Raw genomic sequence first — 24,981 nt, 5'->3', positions numbered from 1 at the left:
TTGATGAGTGCCCTTGCGCCTTCAAAAATCGTAGAGATTGAATGTTCTTCAGTTTAGTAGCCTATGATTGGTTTACTGCTAGAGGCCCTAGATAAGTTTTAAATAAGACTTCACAGTAGGCTATCAACACTGCTGAATTGTTGTACATCCATGGTTATACGAATCTATTACTTCTTTTGTTCTAAGTATTTTCATATTTGCGTTTTAAATATTGTAACAAAGTATTTCACATCGTTCGTTGGCTTAAACACACACCACATCTTGGACATCCACATAAGCCAGAGTTCGTTACTAATTTTCGTAGCAACTGATGATACTAGGCAACTTTAGGTTTCGTTCACTGATAGTTGCACTTCAAATGCAAATGATTTGCATTATGACATAGGGTCCAAAGTATAGTCGAAAACTTGTTTGAACTTGTTCTTTGTCTTCTTTGAAAGCACTGATCCGTGCTCCCAGTATTCTGATACTTACACAGCCTCGAAATAGTTTCTATGTTAATGCTAGGAGCAGTGCTTTGCTTCCTTTGACCAGTATACTAAACTAACGTGATAGAGACCAGTGGAGTTGTTTTTTGAACTTTGTTGACCCCATCACTTCATTAAATGGATATAGTCGAATCCAGAGGTGATTGGAACCAATGAAGATGTGTTTCATACTCTGAACACCAAGCCCTACCTAACGCACTATATGGCACAATCAATGTAAACATTCCAACCATAGAGTAGTTATACTCGAGAGGCCTAATGTAAACAGGTGATACAGCCACCAATCAAGTATTCAATGCTCTTTAAATTAAAGAAGCAAAGTCATTGACTGCCTCCTGACATTAAATCTTTGAAAATGAACGATGAAACAGAGTTCCGAACATTAGAAGCTAGTACCTCTGCTAACGAACCGAATATCATTGAACCGAGAGGCATACCCGATCGAAGGACTAACCCATTATCAAAAGCAATCGGAGCATTGAAGCAATTACAAAGCGAAACCAGAGCCATAGAAGTTGAGTTCTTTGAACACGTATACCAGCTGGAAATCGATTTCCAAAAGGAGCACGACTTAGTTTACCAAAAGAGATGCGACATTATAAATGGAAATTGCCATCCAACAGAAGTCACAGATGTTCAACTTGACGGTGAGAAACGACAAAGTAATTCACCGAAAGACTTAGCAGAGGACCGACGAAGTGGTGTGCCGCATTTTTGGTTAAATGTGCTCAGATCATCATTACCAGACGTTCATGAAAATGATATGCCGATTCTACAGCACCTCACAGATGTGAGAGTTCGAAACAAACCAATGTCCGATTTGGGCTTCATTTTAGAATTCCATTTCGCACCAAATGAATTCTTTGAAAATGCAGTGCTGTGGAAAGAGTACTACTACAACAGCTCCGATCACAAAATGATCCACGAAATTCCGCTGATACGGAAATCTATTGGCTGCGAAATCAAATGGAAACCGGGACAAGCACCTGCGTACAGTTCATGGTTCGACTTTCTTTCATCCAGCAAAATCATATCCGATTCCGACGAGGATTTCATGGCATACATTTCCGGTATCCAGAAGGACTTCGAAATGGGTTATTTCATAAAGGAACATGTTATTCCGAAAGCGGTGTTATATTTGACCGGAGAAGAGAAAAATTCATTTACGATTTGCAATTATAATGCTGGATATTGGACACCAGCAACGTCGTCGTCGGAAAGTTCGTCGGATGATGAGGATCCAACTGAACTTGACAAGTGCGCGGGGGATCAAGATACAATCACCGCTGCGGACGAGTAATGCTTGGCAACTTAGAAAAATGCTTCCAACTCAAATGAGTCAATAAAATTTGTCGTACTACCAAAATTTGTCAGTCTGTGGAGTGTTCAAGTCCTGAAAATCTACAGTGGAAAATTACTTCAAAATCGAAGTCTTCGTCTCTAGTAACTAGAGAAATGACTTATCCTATTACATGGAGAAAAATTGATAAAAATTCACCTCTTTAAATGTTGGCAGTTACCGACAGTGCCTACAAAAATAGGCTAACAATACTGTCTTACATTCCAAGTTTTATGTTTAAGCAAATGAAGTAAAAGATTTCGGTTCAATTATACGAAAGTCTCGACGATGATTGGTGCTGAGATCTACCTTTGAAAAGTTAGGAGCTGAGATTGTCCACGATAGGAGTGTCGACAACTTCCTGAAGAAACGGCGACTAGTCGTCATTTTTAGACCCGTACGAAGTACTGGGGTCTTATAGGTTTACGCATACGTTTGTAACACGTCGAATTGGACTCCCTGAGTAAGGGGAAACCTATTGTGGTTGTCTAGAGATGCCAAATCCGCGAAAAAAAATGTCCGTCTGTCTGTCCGTCTGTCTGTCTGTCCGTCTGTCCGTCTGTCCGTCTGTCCGTCTGTCCGTCTGTCCGTCTGTCCGTCTGTCCGTCTGTCTGTCCGTCTGTCCGTCTGTCTGTCTGCACGATAACTTGAGTAAAACGCATCCGATTTTGAAAATTCTTTTTTTTTTCGTTTGGTAATGTCAAAAGACAGGCTAAGTTCGAAGATGAGTGATTTTGGATCCACCCCTCCCGAGCTGTGGCCCAATAAGTGCTTTACGGTTTTTCGAACATATCTCCGGACATTTAAACTTGTAAGTGATACGTCAAATAAAAGGTATTTACAATACCGATCAACAAAAAAAAGTTTATGGAAATCGGATGACCGACTCGTGAGTTAGACCCCTTGGTGTGGAACAGGCACAGGGCGGCAAGCAGTTTTTGCTTGTAGGTCGGCCACATTTCAACATATTTCGTCTGTTTTAGCTTTATTAGATAGGTATTGACCGTACCAATCAGGGAAAAATGAAATTATGTTCTCCGGAGCGTGAGCTAGGTCTCTTGGAGTGAGCTCTTTTCTGGCTACTCGGAAGTACAGTGAACGTGGTGTATTTTGACAATATCTCGAGTAAATTTTGACCGAATTTCATGAATTTTTTTTTGTTTGAAAGGTATTAACGAATGTAAAGCGTCGGTACTATTTCCGGTCTCCTAACAAAATGGCTGCCGGCGGCCATATTGGATTTTAGTAAAACGATATAAAGTGGGAAAATTTGTACTTAGATAGTTTCTGTTAACATGGAAATAATTTGTTATGTGATGTGTGTGGGGTTTCAGGGATTCCATATATGGACATCTATATATACCTATATACAGCTATATTTATTTATTTATTGAATCAATTCAACAGCCTGTTACAGCCAATAACAGAATTAACATTAAAAAAGAAATTACAAATAACAAGAACATAATCAAAAGGAAATCAGAATCAATGGTAACATACAAGTTCGACAACAAGAAAAAAAACAACAACCGAGAATGGGTCACATGACATACTTATTCTTAACTTTAGCCTTGAACGAACTAAGCGACGTATGAAAAATGTCTAAGCTATTAAAAAGACCATTGTGATTAGATTGCATTCTTATAATCGGCGCATTACTCTCGATGTTCGATACATACGTTGCCGGATAAAATGTTGGAGCTTCGTGTCTACTCGGACGACGTGAATTGTACAAGACCACATCATTATCCAAGGCAACTGTAAAACGACCATTGACTACTTTGTAGAGAAAAATTTCGTCAGAAATGAACCGCCTGGATTCAAGCATTGGAAGCTTGAGTCGCGCAAGTCGTTGTGGATAATCGACGTAATTCCAATTGAACTTTCGATAAAGCATTCGCGTAAACTTTCTCTGAACTCTCTCGATTTTCTCAATGGAATTCTGGTAAATCGGTGACCATACCACGGTGCAATACTCCACCTGACTACGAACATATGCCTTGTACAAAGTAATGATACTCTCAGGTTTACGGAACCGTTTGCAAGAACGGAAGATGAATCCCAACATCTGATACGCTTTCCTTGTAACTCTGTCAATGTGTTCGTTGAAATTCAATTTCTCGTCAAAGGTGACGCCCAAGTCTTTCTTCACTGAAACTCTTTCCAACACATCGCCAGAGACAACATAATCATAGATCATTTTTACCGGTTTGAAAGTCATCGTAAGAACTGAGCATTTTTTCACGTTCAAATGAATTTTGTTGAAACAGCACCAGCGGCACAACGCATTGATGTCTTCCTGAAGCGCAATGCAGTCCTCAATGGACTCGATTTTACGGGAAATCTTCAGATCGTCCGCTAACTGAAGGCTGCTACTTTTCAGTTATTCCACTAAGTCATTGACGAAAATCAAAAACAGCAACGGGCCCAAAACTGATCCCTGCGGCACTCCTGATTTCGGACGCATTAGAAAAGATCTCGAGTCACCCAGTACCACATATTGAGAGCGATTTGACAAGTAGGACTTAAACCATTCCAATAATGTACCACCAATGCCAAACGAGCGCAATTTCATGATCAATAGCCTATGGTCCACCATATCGAATGCCTTAGAGAAGTCCATGTATATCGTGTCTACCTGCCCACCATTCATAACATTATGGCATAGAAACGTCATGTGATGTACCAAATTAGTCTGCACTGAACGCCCATAGAAGAACCCATGTTGACATGAACTGATTGATGATTTCACGAAGTCAAATACCATACGGAAGACCAATTTCTCAAAAATCTTAGCGCTAGCGCAAATGATGCTAACGGGACGGTAATTAGTGACGTCACATTTTTTTCCGGATTTGTAGATTGGTGAAATAAAGCTGAGTTTCCACAGACCTGGAAAGACACCCTCAGAAAGCGATTTATTAAAAATAATTGACAATGGTAATGACAGCGAATCTTTGAGTCGAACATAGAAAATTATCGGAATGTTATCAGGACTACTCATCTTATTACAATCGAAACTGCTCAAAATAGAATTCACATCCGATTCACTGATTGTGACATCATTCAAACGTAGGCGGTCAATCGAGAAATCGTCAAAAATGTCGCTAGTATCTCCACTATCCTGGTAGACTGAATCGAAGAATCGTGCAAACAAATTACACGCCGAATCCTTATCGTTAACGCTAGAGCTTCTGTGACTTAAATTGGCAGGCAAAGAATTCGTCTTTCTAATTGATTTAGTGTACGAAAAGAAGCATTTCGAATTAGACTTCAAGTTATCTTCCGTATTTCTAATATAATCATCATGACACTGAGATATAAGCTGTTTCACAGCACGCCTCAAGTTCTTGTATTCCTCAATGTCAACTGCATCTCCACTCTTCTTCTTCTTCCTGGCTTTAGCCTTCTTAGCAATCAACGTAATGAGTTCTTTAGAATACCAGCAAGGAAACCGTTTGTCTTTACCCGTTGACTTCGGCAGTTTATCAATATGCTCATTAAGAATTTCATTAAACTTCTCGACGCACTGGCTAACAGTAAGGAAACAAAAAAGACTTACCCAATTAACGAGAGCAAGCCTTGAACTTAAGGTCACGTAATCAGATTTGAAGAAGTTAGTTTTACATGAGCGTTTTTCGTTCACATAACGTACTGGAGACGTCCGTACCGTGAAAGACAAAGCCGGATGATGATCGTCCTCACCCACGAGCGGGCAGCCAGAACGTTTCAGCTTAACGCACTCAGGATCCAAATTCGACAATACTAGACTATATTGAGCTATATACAGGCATATAGAGCTATATAATAGCATATTCCTCTGTGAAATGTTTATTTATATGTAAATATAGCGGTATATAGCTGTTTAAATAGGAATTTATTAAAGTTGACTTCGTACGGGGCTGTCTATATTGCCTCCGGCAATTTATTTGTGTATGATAACAAGGCAAAGAGTGAATAATGTAAGTAAAAGAAATGAAGAGTTTCACATTAAAGGCTTTTGATACGAATAGGTGTTTCGTACGGGTCGGTGTTAGCTATGTTTTTAGGAACTCACAGTTTCTTCGGAAAGTTCTCGTTTCTTCAGGAAGTCGCTGATTCTTCTTCGGGATATCGCCGCTTCTTAACATTTTGTCAAGAAAAAGCGACGACTTTTCTGAATAAACGATCAGTCGCCGTTTCTTCAGGAAGTCTTCTATACTCATGTCGTCGAATTTTCAGGACAGTGAAGCAGAGTTGTTAATTGTCTCTCGATCTCTCCGTTTAGATCACCTTGCTACATGTAGATATATCAAACCTGCACAAGTTTTCTAGTCGTTGAATAAGAAGACGCTCTGCATCAGGACTCACTTTTGGCACTTAAAAATTTATTAAACAAAAATCAGAGATCAAACTTCATCCAGAACTTCATGCGATATAGGAACACTCAGAACACTTTACATTCATCTATTTCGTTCCAGTTGAACCGAAACCACCAGTTCCTCGTTCCGTCATCGATAGCGTTTCAACTTCTTGAATATCGGGATAGAAAATCCGTTCACAAATCAACTGAGCGATGCGATCACCTTTCTTCACTTCGAACTCCTGTTCGGCATGGTTGAACATCACCACTCCGACGTTGCCGCGATAATCCTCGTCAATTACACCAGCACCAACGTCGATGAAATTCTTTGCGGCTAGACCGGAACGCGGTGCAACGCGACCATAACAACCAGCTGGGAGTTCGATTTGAATATCGGTCAGAACGACTTGCTTGCCACGGGCTGGAATTTTGTATTCGTAAGCGCTGAAACGGTCAAAGTGAGATTGGGTCTGAATTGATTTTTTCTGTGATTGTCCAATTGCCGGTAGTGTTGTGTAACATACCTTCGCAAATCGAAACCAGCTGCGAAAGCTGAACCCTTGACCGGAGCGAATGCATTTTCAGTTAGCTTAGCGAAGCGTAGTGTACACCGTTCGAGAACCATGGTGGCTGGAGTTTCTTTTTAATCAAAAAATTTATTTTCAATGACAAAATCGACGAGCACTTTTACAGTCGAGATTATAACTGGAGACAGATTTGGCGCGAAGTGTAATGGCTTAGTTTTCTCTTACCAAAAAAGTACTCCGTGTGAGAGAAAAAATTGAATTTTTTCAATTGTTTCTTTGCTTATTTGACAGTACGCTCTCTCACGGCTCTCTCACGGAGTACTTTTTGTTGAGTGGAATGGACACTTAACACAAAAATTTTAGAACTCAAATGACGGGTGTTACTGATGGTAAGCACACCACGCACACACTCAAAAATCTAAGGTGGTTGAGTCATATTTTTCTTTCGAAACATTCGGCGCAACATTTTCAATTTCAGTGTTCAGTCGGAACGTTCAGTGCGTTTTTCTCACTATGTACGAAACTTGTACTAAACCAGATTAAGGTAGGACAAGAGTGAAGGTAATTCGAATTCTACAGAACGGAGTAAGGCGTGTTGGCTGACTATGCTGATTGACTATGCCATGTGTTTATTGAAATTTAGTAGTTAGTCCAGCCCATAGAGGTAGACTACCTAGAGGAATTATGACCGAAATTCATTGAAAAATTATCATCAGTGGTTGGACTAAGCCTAGTCCGTCCTTTACTTCTATATACTCAGTGAAGAGTATAATCTGAAGTGAATCACAGCGAGCAGGCGCCTCTTATCTCCATTCCACTGCTGAAATGCCTATCAAAATGAAGCTAGCAAATAAAATAAAAATAGGAACAGAGTTTAAGCACTCTTCTTTTACCCAGGATTCACGTTAAGTGAATGAATTGAGAAAAAGAAAGCTGTTTCGACCTCGAGAACTAGCGGCGGAGGTCCAAACCCAGAGTGGACTGACTATCTTCAGTTGTTTCCGCTAGCCTCTTACACAAGACATCAATAAAACTTTCAATTGAACAAGTGTTGAAAGTCAACTTAGAAAGGTTGCCCTAATCCGCATATAGGGTGTAGCGTTTTGCAGTCTTTTTTTATTTTTTTAAGGCCTGCGGATGCAGAATGATCCACTGATCACGAAAAAAAAAAATTTAAAGTTCGAAGCTCCCATGCGCACCTCTGAAAGCCGAGATGCAGTGTTCACGCCAACAATACTAAGAACAATTTGGAACCGTTTTTGCATAAATTCTGTGAAAAATAAAAAAATTGGTTTTTCTCGTACCATTTTCAACACATTGGAAGGTCAATGAATCCGCAACCCGGTGAAACTTTACGTCGGGTCTATATTCGTTTGAAAGCTCTTGAAATTCCCTTTAAAATGAGCTACGACACGACTATTTCGCTTCCCAGTCACAGATTTTAGATAGCTTTAACTCCAAAAAATTTCTGGAAAAGTCATGGTCGGGAACTCTTTTTGTAATTTTTCATCGGTGAGTCGAATCTTTTTAAATTTTAAAATATGCCAAATTGAAGCCAGAGTCTCTACGAGTGGTTATCATTAGGGCGTATCGAATTTTGAGAATTTTAAGGGCCGCGATAGCCTGTGTGCGGAAAACGTAGATCATTGAAAACTAATTCCAGGCATATGGTTGATGGATCCGAAGGTGCCCGGGAAGAAGTCCCACCGGACGACTTTAACTTTCAAATGGTCATAACTCGGAAAGTTAAGAGTATTTTTGAAAACAATGTTCTAGCAGGATGTAGAGCGTTAAAAACTCTAACATGGTATACCACGAAGTTCAACCTTTTGTAAAAATATCGAAAAATGTGTATTTGCAACGAAATCGACTTCTTACTACTGTTCGTGGGTCAAATAACTAATTAAAACTATTATTTGTTGTTTTTCTCACAAATTTCACTTTCTCAGATTTTGTAGTACAAAATGTGCTACACCGAATTCTTAAATATTTTGTAAAAGAGTTCAGCTACTGTTATGGAATATTATGTGCACTTGCTGGCCAAGGTTACCTCGACTCAGCAACACCGGTTACATTGTCTGCAATGGCTTCGTGGGCGACGTGGGTACACTTAAAAAGTCCATTCAAAAATGTTGAAAAAGTGGTTTCGGATGGATCGCCGACCGGGACAATGCCTAGTGTACTGGTAGTACTCGACCTCCTCTACAACCTCATGCTAAAAGCTAAAGTTAATAATTTGTCTCTCAGGAAATAAAAGTCAAAAACCAAAATGTCGAACTTTCGATGTTAGAAAACCTCGACAGACACACCTTTTGGACCATCGGTTTCTTTGGCAGTTTTGTAGAGTTTTTAACGCTCTACATCCTGCTAGAACATTGTTTTCAAAAATACTCTTAACTTTCCGAGTTATGACCATTTGAAAGTTGAAGTCGTCCGGGGGGACTTCTTCCCGGGCACCTTCGGATCCATCAACCATATGCCTGGACTTAGTTTTCAATGATCTACGTTTTCCGCACAGAGGCTACCGCGACCCTTAAAATTCTCAAAATTCGATACGCCCTAGTTATCATATACACTTAACAAATTTGTTTCAACACAGTCGAGAGAACTGCTCTCTTTGACCAAAAAGTCGGTTTTCAGAGCAGCGTATGGGAGCTTCAAACTTAATTTTTTTTTGTTATTTTCGTGATCAGTGGACCATTCTGCATTGAGCCTAACCGCAGGCCTTAAAAAAATAAAAAAAGGCTTCAACACGCTACACCCTAATACGGATGGAAAATTCGGACAATGATGGAAAGCTGGGTAGGGTAAGAGAAGAGTGCTTAAACTCTGTTCCTATTTTTATTTTATTTTTTAGCTTCATTTTGATAGGCATTTCAGCTGTGGAATGAAGATAAGAGGCGCCTGCTCGCTGTGATTCACTTCAGGTTATACTCTTCACTGAGTATATAGAAGTAAAGGACGGATTAGGCTTAATCCAACCACTGATGATGTTCAGTTAAGACTCATCGGCACGGCTAGTTGCCACAGTTCTGTCGTGGCATATAAGTGCAAACAACTCGAGTGGCCGTATGGGCTGTTTCGGTGGAAGAGATCACTGCGAGTCTTTCATGGAAAAGACAGCTCTGATCGCTACACTGCAAACTAGTGGTAACTTGAAGCTCAATAGCTACGATAGAGTTAGCTTATTAAAAACGGGTCTATACTAGATCTGGGCCTCGCCCATGCCCGTTATGTGAAGTCTGAGTCTGAACGTTCAGTGCGTTTTTCTCACTTATCGTTACTTTCACGATTACCTAAGCATTCCATCAGTCCAATTGAATGACAAAATTTTCATTAATCGAAAACATCAAGTTACCCCGCTGTGATCATCGGTAAATTTTCAAATTTTCTTTTTCAAACAAATTTGCAGTCGTTTCTCCTCTCGCCGAAAATAAAACTCATTTGGAAAATGGAACGAAAGACCACATCAGCCGGCGATTTCGAAGAAGCAATTAAAAACTTTTCAAAAGTGTCTCTGGAAGTCGATTCGTTGATAAGTGCCGGAAATGCGGACGCGCACAGGTTGATGAACAAGTCAATCGAAAATCGGCAGGAAGCAATAGCAAACGAAGCGACCAAGCGCTTAAAATCGTTTGAAATGGAACGCAAGACGGCCAAATCGAATGAAGCGCTTAAAGCTCACGATACAATTGAGCAATTGCTTTTGGAAGAAGTAAAAATGGAGTTCGACAGGGGCGTTGAAGAGCAAAGAATTCGGATGCGCGGAGACAGTGCGATTGGCGTTAGTAAAGGCGTTGAGAATAAGAAATCGGAAAATGCTGATGATGATGATAGTTCAGAGGAAGAGTCGGAAAATGAAAGTGACGAAGATACAGACGATACGGAAACTACAGAAAAGGAAAGTTCAGATGACGATGATGAAGAAGAAGAAGGTAGCTCCAGCTCCGAAGGTGAGGATACTGACGATGACGAAAATGCAGGAGATGAAGAACCAGCAAACGAAGTTGATTCAAGCGAACAATTGGAGAGACAGGATCAGTTGTAAACAAAATCATCAGTCAAATAAACCAAGTTAACGACAACGGAAAGCTCAGCATTTTAATAATCCATTGTTTCCCTGAATCGGCGGTGTCTCACAACTCAAACGTCCCGGTTTTCCAGTTCACTTACCATTTTATTTAATCTTTCAAATGCCAACAAAAACGACACATCACGACATCAGTGGAGGAAACGGATTTTGTTTGGACACAACCAACTTGTTGTGTTGATGTGATATGTAACCTTTGATTTTCCCTTCATGAATCAGATTGGCTACAATGCAATGCGTCTCGTCCATCGAAATATCCGTTTCGCCAACATACTCCAAGGCGCAGAGGAAATGTTGCAGGTCCAATTGATGGGTTTGTGTGAGCAGATAAACCTGAATCACAAAGGAAATTGGTTTAAACGTTGGTTGGGTCATATGTGGATATGTGGGTCGGCCATACCTTTTTGAATAGATTACGATAGCCGATGGTCTTCAGTTTTTCGACTATCAAATAAATGCCGTGCTCGATGAAAAACGTTTCGTGGCGTTGAATCACTTCATCGAATCGTCGAACATTCCCATCCTTAATTGCACTGGCCAATTCATGGAATTGTAGTACGTCATACCTCTCGAGAACTTCTTTTCTCGGCATGTAGCCCAGCAGCATTTTAACGGGCACCAAGTAAATCAGAATCAATCTGAAATTGAACAGGTCAGCATTAGGAATGGCCTGCGCTTAGTGAGGTGAAACTAGCATTTCTGGTAGAACCTTTCTGGTTCGGACTGTTACTAGCGGAAACGAGAGTACTCAGTACTTCCATCTCTTGTCGTCAACGTCCCAAGAGCTTACCTTTTGTTTTTCGGAAATTTCCGGTGGCAATTCTGGAAGGCAAAGCTCAGGAATTCGTCCGCACTTCTGTAATCCGAATCGAACATAGCCTTTCGTCCAACAAAGTATTTGTAGGTGATTTGCTGCGACAGCGGAAACTGATCCTTGTACGCTGAACTGTCAATGGCCCGGATCAGCGGTTTGCACAGATTCAATTTGTTTATTCGAAAATAAATTTTCAGCAACTGATTCACCAGATTCAGCATACCCAACCGTTTGGTATCCTCGTCGGATGATCTGCAGAGAAAATGGAGATTTTGCTGGTCACAATCATTATTGCGAAGAACTGAAGCTAGGTCACCTGTTGTCCACGGCGCACACCCGAAAGCATGCCATCAAACATTCTGCAGCACTTTCTAATATCTCACCAGGCTTCGAGGTATTACCAACACCTTCGCAACGCTGTGCCAATAACCTCAAGTCCAAACATATCACATACATAATGGGCAGACACCAATTCTCCTCCTTCAATTGTTTTAGAATTTCAACAACTGCCTTGGCACACATTGTCTGGCTTTTGTAGGCGGCCATGTAGTTTTTGGCTGAAATTGGTCGGACAGACAAAGATCAATTTTCGAGATTGATTCAAGATTGAAACAAAACAACAATTCCTTACGTTCGCATGTTAAGTAGTACAGCACCTTCAAATGAGCAATGACAATCTCATCGATTGGTGCATCCACCATTCGCGCGACCATATTTTCAGGCATTTCAATTTGCAAGCTTCGATTCGCCACATGTTTGTCTTTGAGTGACACGAACGACGCAACAAGACTACCATCTTGGGCAGACCAGGCACGTTGGACGCAGTTTAAGTATGTGCCCAAACTCTCGTACATTATTTTGTTGGAGGCGCTTGAAGTGTAGGGAAAATGTTGTTAATTGTTGTTCGGGATATTTACTGGAACAGCTGACCGGTGTAGGTCTTCTGTGAACTTGGCAAAATTCGGCCTAGTTTCATCAAGTAGGGCACAGAGACACACAGAGAGAAAGAGGTTTTTAACAACCTAACTGCAGACATCCTGCATATTACTTACTAAGTAAGAAGCAGGATGTCTGACAGTAAACGAGTGATGCGATCACAGTTTTATCATAGTCTGAGAGTAAGCTTACCTGTTTCAATTGAATTGAATTAATATTTCCAAAGCAAAAACTTTTGTTTATTATTGGATTCTCTTCATCAACATGTAGAAATGACTGACATTTGTGCTGATTGCCGGTTGTGATGGTAGTCATCACACTTTTCACACTACACACACAGCACACACACCACACATCAATCCCATTTAGTCGATTTAGTACCTTTAGTACAGAAAGATTCGAAATTTGTTGGCGGTCTTTTTGAAAATAAATATTTGTCGTCGACCACTCCGCTGAAACGTTTGCCTTTCTTTATTTGCGAAGAATGTGGATTCCCTCACGTTATATTGTTTGGTGTTAGCAGGGCCGGACTGACTCGAAAATATCGCTCGGAGGCCACATACATACAATTTGTAAAGAATTCAAGTGCCTACGATCAGTCGTCCAAGACAGACAGTATAGGTTTGTCTTTTTAGTTTTTCGCATAGCATCGTATGGGAGAGTATCAGATTTTCGGAATCTTCAATATTCATCATGTGGCAGGGATGATTACCTATCGAATGGTATCGAATTCGCCGAGTGCATCTACGAAATGTCAAATTTCATCCACGGATCCATAACCAAAAAAATATTGTTGACAAAATATTCTCATAAACGTTGCGTCTATGGCTCCGTGGATGAAATTTGACATTTTATTTCGTTGATGCCTATAGAACATTTAATGATTTATACAGTTTGCACGAGAAAAACTCCAAAACTCGCTGACTTTCGGCACCGAAGAATGAAATTAGTAATTTATATATCAAGATGTGATTGTGCAGCTCGGTATCGCCTCGGATCAACAAAATCACAAGACTCGTCAATTAGTCGGGAAACAGACAATATTTTTATAATTTATTTACATTCTTTATACAAAATAGAACAATTCTGCGTTTACAGAATTTCTTTTATGATAAAGTGGAAGCAAAATAAAATGATCGATTCTGAGTGTATACAGATTTGAAATCCAGTATAGTCTTACATACCGCCCATTTGAACTGTTTATGGTGCGTTTGTTAGGTTTTTAGCCCCGTACGAAGTACAAAGGGGCTTATATGATTACGATGCCGTGTGTAATTGATGGAATTCGAAGCAGACGGTAAGGGCAAAGTGTTTGCCTATGTTCATAGATGACGAATCTGCAATAAAAATTTTGTCTGTCCGTCTGTCCGTCTGTCCGTCTGTCCGTCTGTCACGTCGATATCTTGAGTAAATCAAATCCGATTTCAAAAATTTCCCTGAATTTTTTTCCTTGAAAGATAGTCGAAATAGTGAGGCTAAGTTCGAAGATATTCGGGTCGGCCCTTCGTGAGTTAGGGCCACCTAAGTGATTTAAGGTCTTTTGGTGATATTTATGGCAAAATAAACGATGGAAATGTAAATGACACGGCAAATGATAGGTATTGTCAATACCAATCCAGGAAAAGAAAGTTTTTTAAAATCGGGTGAGTGGACCGTGAGTTAGGGCCTTAGAAGTGAAATGCTACAAGGGCCCTATGTGTATTTTACATAGAACTCGAGTAAGTTTCATTCGTTTTTCGTAATTTTTGTTTGATTTGGAAGGTAATCGAAGGCCGAATAGAATGTTGTTGAAAAAAAATTAAATTTGGGTCCTTGGCCTAAGGCCGCTACTAGGGCCCTATGTGTATTTCACATATAACTCGAGTAAATTTCATCCGTTTTTCGTAATTTTTGTTTCATTTGGAAGGTAATCAAAGGCCGAATAGAATGTAGTTGAAAAAAATTTTAAATTTGGGTCCTCGGACTGAGGCCGATACTAGGCCCTTCAAAAAAAATAAAATTTTTAGGGCGATTTGAAATTTTTGTTTCATTTGAAAGGAACGTCGTACGTACGGGGCTTCGTAATTGCGCTATGCGCAATTTATAAGATGTACACATTACATAATAATTTTACTTTAACTACATTAACCGGCGCAATAGGCTTACGGTCAAAGTAGGGTGATAGACGCACTAGGGTCACGTACGCAATAGATATACGGGTTTGTACGGGGCTCAGTCGCAGCAAAAGCTCCGACTGTTCTGATGGCTCGTTTTATTTGTAAACAGTTCCAATGCACACGTATAAGCTCTAGTTCGAAGTATAAACGTGCGCGCGCAAGCTCAATACACCGAAAAAAACATTGTGAATGTTATGCAAATCGACCGAAAGCTTGTTATTTAGATCTATACTCGTTTTCAAATCACAATACGCTAAAAATCTTAGTAATCGATCATATCAATTTACCCCGCCTTTAATTAAAATATTTTTAAAAATCATTTTAATAATTTTGTGCGACTTTCTTCTCATTATTTTCAAATATTCAAAAAGACTGTCAAGAGACTGTCACGAGGCTGTAAGTTTTTTTAGAACAGTTTAGAACTTTCATTTACTAAACAATAACAAAGGCACATCCGCGTGTGGAAATTCACGCTATCCGCGGTATCCTGGATACCGGGAAGTTTTCAGAAAAATTCTTTAGATACCGGGAAATCGAAAAGAACCTGGGAAAATATGTGGCGAAAAATCAAGTTTACGACTTTAGATACCGGGAAATTTGACTCGGATACCGGTAAAATAAGCCTTTTTGTCAAAATAAATTATAAAAAGTCGCTGTTTCCCGACTGAATATCACGCGCCAAAAGTTATCGGAAACCACACTTTTTCAGTTCTCTCTCAGCAGACCTTATAAACAGGTCTAGGGATGTGAGCAATGTTTTACTGAATAGTGGCATTTCCTGTGGTTATTTACGTTATTCGCCAAAGAGAGAAATTTGATTTTAAATGAAAACGAAGGCGTTCTTATTATTCTTCTTCTTCTCTACATTTAAGTTCAACCTTGAACGATGTGTACAAATGCGATAGAAATGCTTTGTGTTTGTTTTTGTTGTTTGTGTATTTCATGGTGTGGCAAGTGTAAAATTTTGTGCATCACAGGATTGAAACCACTCAATCACAGTATAGGTGTGAATTCGTATACCACGAGAATAATTTTTGCATAAGTATGTATGTTTCGTCGAGAAGAAGTCTCTCGGTATACGAATTCACACGTATATTGTAATTTCGTGGTTTCAATCCAAGTGATGCAAATAACTATTACTAAACAGCCTCGATGAAGCGGGTAACAGTAACAGAGATAGAAATATATTAATGTCGTTCTAGTGGCATTGCTAGTAATATCACAATGAGAGCAATGGGTTTGGATGCTTTTAACAAGGACGCATCTTTTGCAAGTCCCAAATCTCAAAAACACAAATACTACGAACGGACTAAACGTGTACTAACATTCATGCATCACTCAATCTAGCAAATTCACAAGCAAATCACACTCATTCAGCCTTCAAACAATTCAAGAAAATCACTGGATTTTATTTCCTTCTTCCGTAAGCGTAATTTATTCCGAAAGTGGGGCGTCCAATGTAGAGATGAGCGGGCCGACGTTTTTTCAATACCCGACCCGACCCGGCCCGATCCAATTTTTTGAACCCGAGCCCGACCCGTCCCGAGACTTTTCTCTTCGCGGCCCGACCCGACCCGACCCGAAAAAATCATCGGCCCGACGTGACCCGACTTTTTTTACTATAAGAAATTTAATGAAAAATCATTTTCTACGCATAAAAGCTTTGCAATAATCTTACAGTGAACGACATCTCAAATGTCTCACTGTAATTTTTTTCAGAGAATGTCATTGTGAATTTGCAATGACACAATAAAATTCTCAGAAAAATTTGACAGTGAGACATTTGAGATGTCGTTCACTGTATACGCGAAGTAAAATAATAAAATAAGTTAGTGTTTCATGCTTTATAGGCTTTTATTGGCTTACTTTAAATTTGTATTTCTAAGTCGGGCCGGCCCGAATTTTTGTTTTCAAAGCCCGACCCGACCCGGCCCGAATGAAATTTCAAAACCCGGACCGGAACCCGATCGGGCCGGGTCGGGTCGGGTCGGGCCGATGTATTTCGGGCGGCCCGCTCATCTCTAGTCCAATGCCAAAACACTGTGACAATCGAAGTACATACGCGTCGAGCCTAGTATCGACAATTAGTCTAATCCTGATATTATGTGAAGTACACCTTGCCATGCAGCCTTTTTACACTTGAAAACGGAAAATCCAGAAATAGAAGTCCTAGAAACCATTTATATTGTCTGCAGTCGAATGGTACCTATGCTGTATGATTCCGAATTTTCCTAAAAAACATTTTCTTCAAATTGGTTTCACACACAATCTGTACTGAGTGCGTTTATCGATTTCGGTGTCACCCACCTTCGGGTTCTTTCAGAACCTTGCGCCTTCGCAAGGCTGTATACTTTGGGGAGGTCACGCAGATCGCCATTTTATTAGATACGCGGGAATACACCTTTTCCATACAAATATATTCACCAAAATTGAATTTGTATGGCGTGGTGAATTTTTTGTATGAAACGTGGTGTGTAACCCGCGTATCTGCATCTGCGTGACCTCCCCAAAGTATACAGCCTTGGCGCCTTCGTGGGTGTCTTAACCAAGATTTTGAAAGCACAGGTTAAGACAACTCTGAGTTGATACATAAGGCGGTGACACACAGTCAACGGCTGCGAAGTTTATATGTAGAATGAAACTTAACAACAACAAAATTCTGAATTTTCGAGAGAAATATTTTCTTTAAGTTGATTTCTCACACTATCTGTTCATAACATTTTGGTGTCACCCGCCTTCGTGGTTGTCTTAACCTGTTCTTTCAGAACTTTGGTCTTAACCTGGTTCTTTCAGAACCTTGTCTTTCGTAACGTTTTTATTGGATTGCACAGGGTGCCAAGCCGCCGTGAGTGTTTCTTTTTCATACAGTCAAATGAAATTTGTCTGGTTTTGGTTGCTTTATTGGTCTTTCCCAGTTTATCTAAGGCTCAAGAACATTTTCTTCAATTCCATCAACATAGTTTCCCTTTGGACTGTACAAACCAACAAAAACACAATAATCGTTCGAGCATAGCCGAAGCCGCATTTCTGCGTATCTTTCCAAACCATTTGGATAAAGCTCAAAATTTCGTGATAATGTCTGGCGTAGTTGTCGTTGAAGAATTTAACTCCGCTGTACCAACCCTTACTCGCCCTCACTGCAAGTTGGTTGCTATTACAGTTACCACCATCTACACTAGCCAGATTTTCTCCGACATCGCCTTTGTAAGGACAAGAGAAGTCTATTGCTTCCTTCCTTGCATAGTAGTCAGCACATTTCACTGCCAACGAGTTGAGCTAAAACCGGTACAAATCCACCACAAAGCTTCTGTTTGATATTCCAATTAGAATATTTTGAAGAGTTAAATGCAAAAACTGAACATTTTGAGTTAGCGACTTCCAAAAAAAATGAAATTTCATTCCGTCTCGACTCCGGACTTCGATTTCGTGCAGTGAACAAAACATTCAATTCAAGTTGAAACGAAGCTATTACAACGAAATTTCATTCTTCTTATAATTCGCTTGTGTAACATGTCCCGTCTTTCTCCATTTAACTAATACAAACGGTTGCTACCTCATTGTCCATCCGTAGAGCTGGTGCATGATGCTTTCGACGATACTGATTGTGAAGATTCACTGCTTTGGTCTGATAAGCTGTAATTTACGGATGTTAAAATATTCGGATCGTAAAAATTGTAAGTGACCCCAATGCTTTCTTTAAGTATTACCTTCTTTGGTGAAGCAAGTATGCAGAATGCCGATGAATGCGCAGAGCCCAGCAAGAAAATAGAATGATTTTTTCATGATTGCTTTAAGTCTTACTTCAGGGCGAAGATAATCCGGCCAGTTTCTTACAACTAATGTAGCCGCTGATCGATTAACATTATTTTTTATAAAACCCTATAAACAAATCAAATTGCGCTTCTTCTTTTCGATAGAAAAAAACTAGTTGCAAGTGTTCGTGTCAAACATGTCACGTTTTTACACTCGAAGCAGCAAAAAATGTGATAGCACTGTTCCCAGCATTAACACAGAAAATATTCTGAGGTTGATGAAATCACAGTGTCTCTTGTAAAATGACTTCTTCTGGTTGGATGAGTTAAAGCCTGCAATACAATCGGTAGCTCTTATCGCTACAGCCTCCAAATTTGACGCTTTATTAATTCAGTAGTGTTATTAATAGGAACAGTGCTGAAGGTAGGTACTTCCAAGGTTAGATAAGTAGATAGAAGTAACGTCGGATTTTTTTTTCATTTATCACTTCACTAAAAACTGTAGTGGGAGATGTGGAAAAATAGGAAAAGTTGGAAAATATACAGTTTATCTTGCTTTCTTCGCCAATAGCTAATGTTGAATGTACAAACTCGATGTTCTTAAGAATGAAATATTTTGTTTTGTCTCGTTAATATCTTTCATTTGAAATATCGCACATAATGTTTGAGTCAAAACATACAGAGATATGCTGGAAGAACTGGTGAAAAACAATGAAAGTGTAAAACATGTATGGTATATTGTCCGACCGGAGGACATAAAAATTTGATTTTCGTACTTAAACGCACTCATTTTCATATTATTTTGACATAAAATGTGAGTGCGTTTAACACGAATTCAGTGATCGACCATACATGTTTTCTACTTTCATTGGTGAAAATCAGGCAAAACAAGCAAAACACGCTTACATTGTCGGCAAAAGGTACTGATCGACAAACCTGATTTTTCTAAAAGCAAGAAAAAACAGCGTATTTTAAGATTTTCCCGCACCTCCCAGATAATTTTCTAATAAAATCAATCTAGGAAAGGCAAACAACTTGTGTTTAGAAAATACACTCGCACGAAATTATTTATTGCGAAATCGGTATAACGACAGTGCTTAGATTGTTACAATTTATATGCAACAACGAGAATCGAATTTGCGCCGCAGCTGTGTTCATTCTATAAACCTTTCAGAAACTGTAAGCATATCAACAGTTTTATTATTTGATCTATTACTTCATTTGATCGAAGTATTTTCAGTAGATTGATTCCAAATCTTTTACTTCATTTTTATAAAAAAAATCTTTTTGCTATTATTAGACCTTATTAGTCAGAGCTTGTCGTTTATTTCTGCAGTCATTATCGGTAACAGATGAGATAGCTACGATACTATGTCATATGTCATATGTACATCGGTCGACGTGGATTAAACCATGACGAAATCATAACATCATGAAGAAACGTTATTGTGAACTTGTTAGTCTCTAGAACTCTGAACTGAACCAGATGGATAAACACAAAGCGATGATGTATCATGTGAACCATTTGAGAGATGAAAATTATTAATTTGATGATTGTGTGTTTTTTCATCCATCGTTTGAATGATAAAATGAACCGAAAAAAACCTTCTGCTTCGATGCCTCATCCATATATTGACATTAAAAAAAAAACAAGATCAATGAAACGAGGATAATCGCCGGATAGGGACGACCGACAGTTCTTGATTATTTTTTTTTTTTAATTTCGATTTCTTGCAATTTGTTTTGATTTAACGAAAAGAAACCTCGAACGAAACGTTAAAATTTATTGTTAATTTCTGTTATGGCTACAGAAATGTTTACGCAGACATTTCAGCTAGATATAAGCCATTAAAATAAATAGTATTTCCGAGTACTCTTAATTATCTGAGACAGATTGAATTAATTTACAATTGCAAGGGATATTATATGCGTACATTTACACCGATGATGAATGTTGGTCGTGCCTCTGTTCAATGTCTTGGACCTTTCGCAGACGGCCGAATAGTTATCGAATCAATTAATTGATCTAAATAATTTTCCATAAATATAGAAATAAAAACTTTTTCTTATTTGCCTTAAATAACATGTATTTACATAGAAGGACTAGGGTGTTTCCACCTTTCGAAACATAGATATACCCAACGCACTTCAAGCAAAAGGGATATTAATGACAGCTGCCAAATAGAGTACTTTTTGTATGAAATTTCATCCCCACTCTTTTTACAGTGTAAAATTTTGTATTGAGCACTGTCAAGTTTCAGTACCCTATTTAGAGTACCACTTTTGCTTGAAGTGCGTTGATATACATCGATTAATGGTTGTTAACTGGTTTTATACATATTTGCACTATCTAAACATAGTCGTTCCCGTGATATATATCACGGGAACGATACCTTTTACTGAGTTCGTTCGCAATCAAAACCAATAATTATGAATGTTATTATGGGGAAGATCGGGGAAGACTCTTGAGCTCTATCGATCTTCCCCAGTTCGGTTGTACTACGGTAAATACTTTAGCTCGTATTCAATTTTGAAATTTGTGGGCATGAACAGCAAATCATAAAAATGCCCACAAAACTGTCCACGAATACACTACAATGAAAACATACGCGCATACTTTGTGCGCGTGTATAATGCGATATTTGATGTGTAACTAGATTGATTTTGAATGAATTTGTTTGTATAGAGTTTATGTGATAAAGTGGTAGTCTCGACTGGATACGTTATGGTCGCAAACGATTTGGAAATTTAGAAATGTTGAATTGAGACGTAACCAGCAGCGATGCAATCAAAAAATGTTGCGATGGAAATAATTTTGATTGAAAATTTGAAATTTCCATTTCAGTATTGTGTTGTAAATTCGAAATTTTTAGCTAACAGCCATTTTAAGTAAGGGGACCACACAAAGGAACGTTGTCTGGAAATATTTACGTTTCATTTTGTGAGCAGATTTTTCAATGACTCAGACAGACAAGCATATTATAGTCAGATACAAAAGATACAAAATTTCCGAAGTGGACCAATTCCCGCAGCACCCTGGGTTTAATAGTCACATATAGTATTATCAAACAATGTACTTGATGTTTGGAGCATATTCAATGCTGTTTCAAACGTCAGCCATCACGAAAGAAAAACAAACGAAGTTGACTTCAGCTGAAGAAAACAACGTCATTGTCATAACTTCTACTCAATACAATGAAACAATCGATTTGGGGATGCTGACCTTTTCCTTTATTGTTTCTCGATCTTACAATTGATTACAATTGACAATTGATATGTGCAGAATAAGCACCAGCTGAATATCACCAGCTGATCTACTAACCCACACTTACCGTATGATAAATAATCAAAACACCTTCTGAACAATTTGTTTACTTCAATCATATGTGTTATGTGCGCGCATAGATGACGTTAGCGTAGAAATGCACTGTGTGTAGGTTGCCTTTGAATTGTTTACAATACAAAGTGTTTTTGTTTGTACACCAGCTGGTGATATTCAGCTGGTGCTCATTCTGCACATAGGAAACTTTTAACAATTGTACGTTCTCTTTGCCTTCTTGATCATTCATCCTATCTACATGATTTGCTATGGACGAGTGGTTGCCACAATTTACGAGAGTCATAACCTCAATGACTTTGTTTAAATATTAGGTTATGTTCGTTTGCAGTTACTTGAACCAAGGTTCTGAAAGGTTCTGAACGAAGGCACACACAAATTTTGACAAATAGATTCATTTTGTCTAACACACTCATTACAGATTATATGAAATGTCAACTTGAAAAAAAAAGTTTTTATCAAGCTGACAATATTCAAACAATCTGTAATGAGTGTGTTAGACAAAATGAATCTATTTGTCAAAATTTGTCGTGACCAACTCAGAAGTGTCTTAACCTGGTCTTTCAGAACCCTGACTTGAACATGATGTATTTTGCCAAGTGTTCCAAACAATTACGTAGCTTAACCACATACCCCCGGTAATGAAGTAAAAACTCATTTTCCGGGGGTGTATTGAGTAAAGCATATTACGTAGTTGCTTGGATATTGCTTATTTTAGTTAGTGTGAATGTAGATTTAAAAACCTTCGAAGTTCTGGCGTATACCGAGTTTGGTGCTTTACATATCAGAAACGTTAAAACACAGTAAAAGTTACCTATACTTACTATTCTAAAGATGTCACGCCAGGGCTTACTTTAGAGAATTTTAATTCTGAAAATTCCTAAAATTCCGAAAAAAATTCCGAAAAAATTCTGAAAAATTCCGAAAAATTATTTCAGAATTTTTCGGAACTTTTTCGGAATTTTTTCAGAATTTTCGGAATTTTCAGAATTAAAATTCTCTAAAGTAAGCCCTGTGTCAAGCTGACATAACGTTAAGATGAGCACACAGTTCGTGAAAAATGCTTCAAAAATCGGCCACTGCAAAATGCTTGCAAAATATGACAGAAAATTTATGACCCAAATGTCAAATATGAAGTTCACTTTCTTATTTAAAACATACCGCATAGCGGGTCATTTTAACGCTTAGTTTTTGACATTATGACGTCAGAGTTATTTTGTCCAACTGTCAGCTGAAAATATTTATATTTTGGCGCAATTATGAAGTGAATAGGAGGCACACTAACGGCGTGAATATTTTCTGATGCATACAGCCGAAGATAGGTGTCGACGAAAATGTTTACTTTCAGAAAATATTATTGTTAAAACCGGCCCATCAGCTCTATGAATATTCTAATCCATCCCATTTAATATGCGTTCCAAAATAAACCATTCACAGATCTAAATTGATATATCGTCAAAGTCAGAATCTAATCTAATGCGCACGCATAAATATATCGTCCTCGCATTATAAGAGAATACGCGATATTATAATCGTGTATACTTGTAGCTATATATCCATATCATAATAAAAAAGCATAAACACATTTTAAAAAAGATGCAGACACTAAATAGTAGAATAATCGAATCGAACACACATAATAATAATATGCCAACAACATGTGTGTATTTTGACCGAAATGAAAAGTGTGCAAAAGAGAACTATCGATGCAACATACCTATATAATCGCTACCAGATGTTGTGAATGGTAAAAAAAATGAATTATGAAAATCATAAATTCAAAAATTAACGAAGAAAAAATCAAAATAAATAAATTTTCTCTGAGGCAGCAGGTTCAAACAAGTTTTTTTTCGTTGTAAGTTGGGTTTTTTTACAATAAAAAGAAAAATTCAGTCATTAAAAAGCTATTAAGTTACTCCATTTCAAATTCGAGCAGTTTTGTTTGGACGAGATTTTCAAGGTTGTTGACAGAACAACATCACACACACTGCAAACAAAAAATGGTGTATGAACTTCACTGATGGATACTAATTTAATGTACCTACTAACTACTATAAAAGCTGTCTCAATTGCTTAATTTATTACCACGAAAAGGATGACAATAAATTATGTCATTCGACGTCAACCGAGAAAAAAGCCCGAAATAGATGTTACTCCTCTTTCTCTCTTTTTCTAAAAATAAAGAAAAAAATGAAAAAAATTGGAATATTTATAGAGAAGGTGAAAATACACTGCTGAAAATGTTTGAGCCAGTTAATTGAATATCTTTCTTTATTTTGAGTCCATCGATTAGTCACAACAAAAGTGAACGTTTCTACATTTTCCCGAATTAAAAAAAAAATCGAAAAAATTCGAAAAATTATTAGAAAATCTATTTTCCCAAATTTTCCAAAATTTTCCCAAATTTTCCAAAATTTTTCCAAATTTTCCCAAAAAATATTTTTTTAATCAAATCAAATATCTAGGAAAATGTTTGAAAATTTGAGAAAATACAGGAAAACGTTTTCCCAAACATATTGCCTTGGAAAAGCTTAGATTCGGAATTGTTCTATATGTTGACTGAAAGATGCTGGTAACTCAGAACTCAGACGGTAATTAAATCACCAAGGAAATTAATTTTCATTAACCTGTTACAGATGACAAGCATTTTAACAGTTTTACTATCTGATCTATTACTTCATTTGATGGAAAATTTTAAGATATTGATTTCAGAAATCTTTTACTTCATTTGTTTTGAACATATTTTTTGCTATATAAGACATCATTAAGTATAGCTTGTCGTTTATTATTGCTGTCGTTGTCGACAACAGATGACAGCCGTCTGTAACAGGTTAAAAAGAACAAGGTTTTGACTTCTGTCGTTGCCCCCTTCGGCTCGAGCTGCTAACGCTACATTCGTCAAAATAAAGTTCTCTAAGGCAGTACGCAATGTACATAGGTTAGAGAGGGCAGTTATGAGCTTCTCTAGTCACAAAAATCACTGCTCTCGTAGCTAACGTTCTTTTCTTACCCTACTATTATTTCACTCGTTTCAGCATGGCCTCAAGTACAAAAGCCAGATTACACCGTGTGTTATTGTTGTTGATATTGATAGCAAATAGACTTGCTTTCCACGATTCCCATACAGTCTTTGTAGAACGAAAATCGAAGACACGATAGACATAGACACCCAAAAACATTGAATTCATATTTTCTCACAT

At 38.3% G+C, this 24,981-nt stretch overlaps 4 protein-coding genes across 5 annotated transcripts; 1 reads left to right on the top strand and 3 right to left on the bottom strand.

Annotated features, from left to right (window-relative positions):
• The first annotated feature begins 795 nt into the window (after nt 1–795).
• Nucleotides 796–10,785, top strand: LOC119073002. Its single transcript, XM_037178326.1, has 2 exons — nt 796–1,784; nt 10,036–10,785. Exons 1-2 carry the CDS (start codon nt 844–846, stop codon nt 10,742–10,744), a joined length of 1,650 nt encoding a protein of 549 aa, XP_037034221.1. The 5' UTR covers nt 796–843; the 3' UTR covers nt 10,745–10,785.
• LOC119072614 (deoxyuridine 5'-triphosphate nucleotidohydrolase, mitochondrial) lies at nt 6,177–6,912 on the bottom strand. Its single transcript, XM_037177868.1, has 2 exons — nt 6,694–6,912; nt 6,177–6,613 (listed from the first exon to the last, which is right to left on the bottom strand). The coding sequence occupies exons 1-2, from the start codon at nt 6,792–6,794 to the stop codon at nt 6,274–6,276; spliced, it is 441 nt and encodes a 146-aa protein (XP_037033763.1). The 5' UTR covers nt 6,795–6,912; the 3' UTR covers nt 6,177–6,273.
• A 72-nt stretch (nt 10,786–10,857) lies between the features above and the next one.
• On the bottom strand, nt 10,858–12,856 carry LOC119072588 (PCI domain-containing protein 2 homolog). 2 transcript variants are annotated; one of them, XM_037177841.1, is made up of 6 exons: nt 12,729–12,856; nt 12,232–12,490; nt 11,917–12,157; nt 11,577–11,852; nt 11,187–11,424; nt 10,858–11,119 (listed from the first exon to the last, which is right to left on the bottom strand). In XM_037177841.1, the coding sequence occupies exons 1-6, from the start codon at nt 12,849–12,851 to the stop codon at nt 10,910–10,912; spliced, it is 1,347 nt and encodes a 448-aa protein (XP_037033736.1). In that variant the 5' UTR covers nt 12,852–12,856; the 3' UTR covers nt 10,858–10,909. The 2 variants fall into 2 exon arrangements, with proteins under 2 accessions (XP_037033736.1, XP_037033737.1); XM_037177842.1 differs by having other exon boundaries at nt 12,232–12,470; nt 12,729–12,806.
• A 4,724-nt stretch (nt 12,857–17,580) lies between these two features.
• LOC119072610 lies at nt 17,581–18,518 on the bottom strand. Its single transcript, XM_037177865.1, has 3 exons — nt 18,400–18,518; nt 18,246–18,325; nt 17,581–17,968 (listed from the first exon to the last, which is right to left on the bottom strand). The coding sequence occupies exons 1-3, from the start codon at nt 18,473–18,475 to the stop codon at nt 17,609–17,611; spliced, it is 516 nt and encodes a 171-aa protein (XP_037033760.1). The 5' UTR covers nt 18,476–18,518; the 3' UTR covers nt 17,581–17,608.
• Nucleotides 18,519–24,981: the final 6,463 nt, after the last annotated feature.

The sequence above is a fragment of the Bradysia coprophila genome, assembly GCF_014529535.1.
Source record: "Bradysia coprophila strain Holo2 chromosome IV unlocalized genomic scaffold, BU_Bcop_v1 contig_84, whole genome shotgun sequence".
NCBI classification, from domain to species: Eukaryota; Metazoa; Arthropoda; class Insecta; order Diptera; family Sciaridae; genus Bradysia; species Bradysia coprophila.
This window is presented reverse-complemented; position numbering and strand designations above follow the sequence as displayed.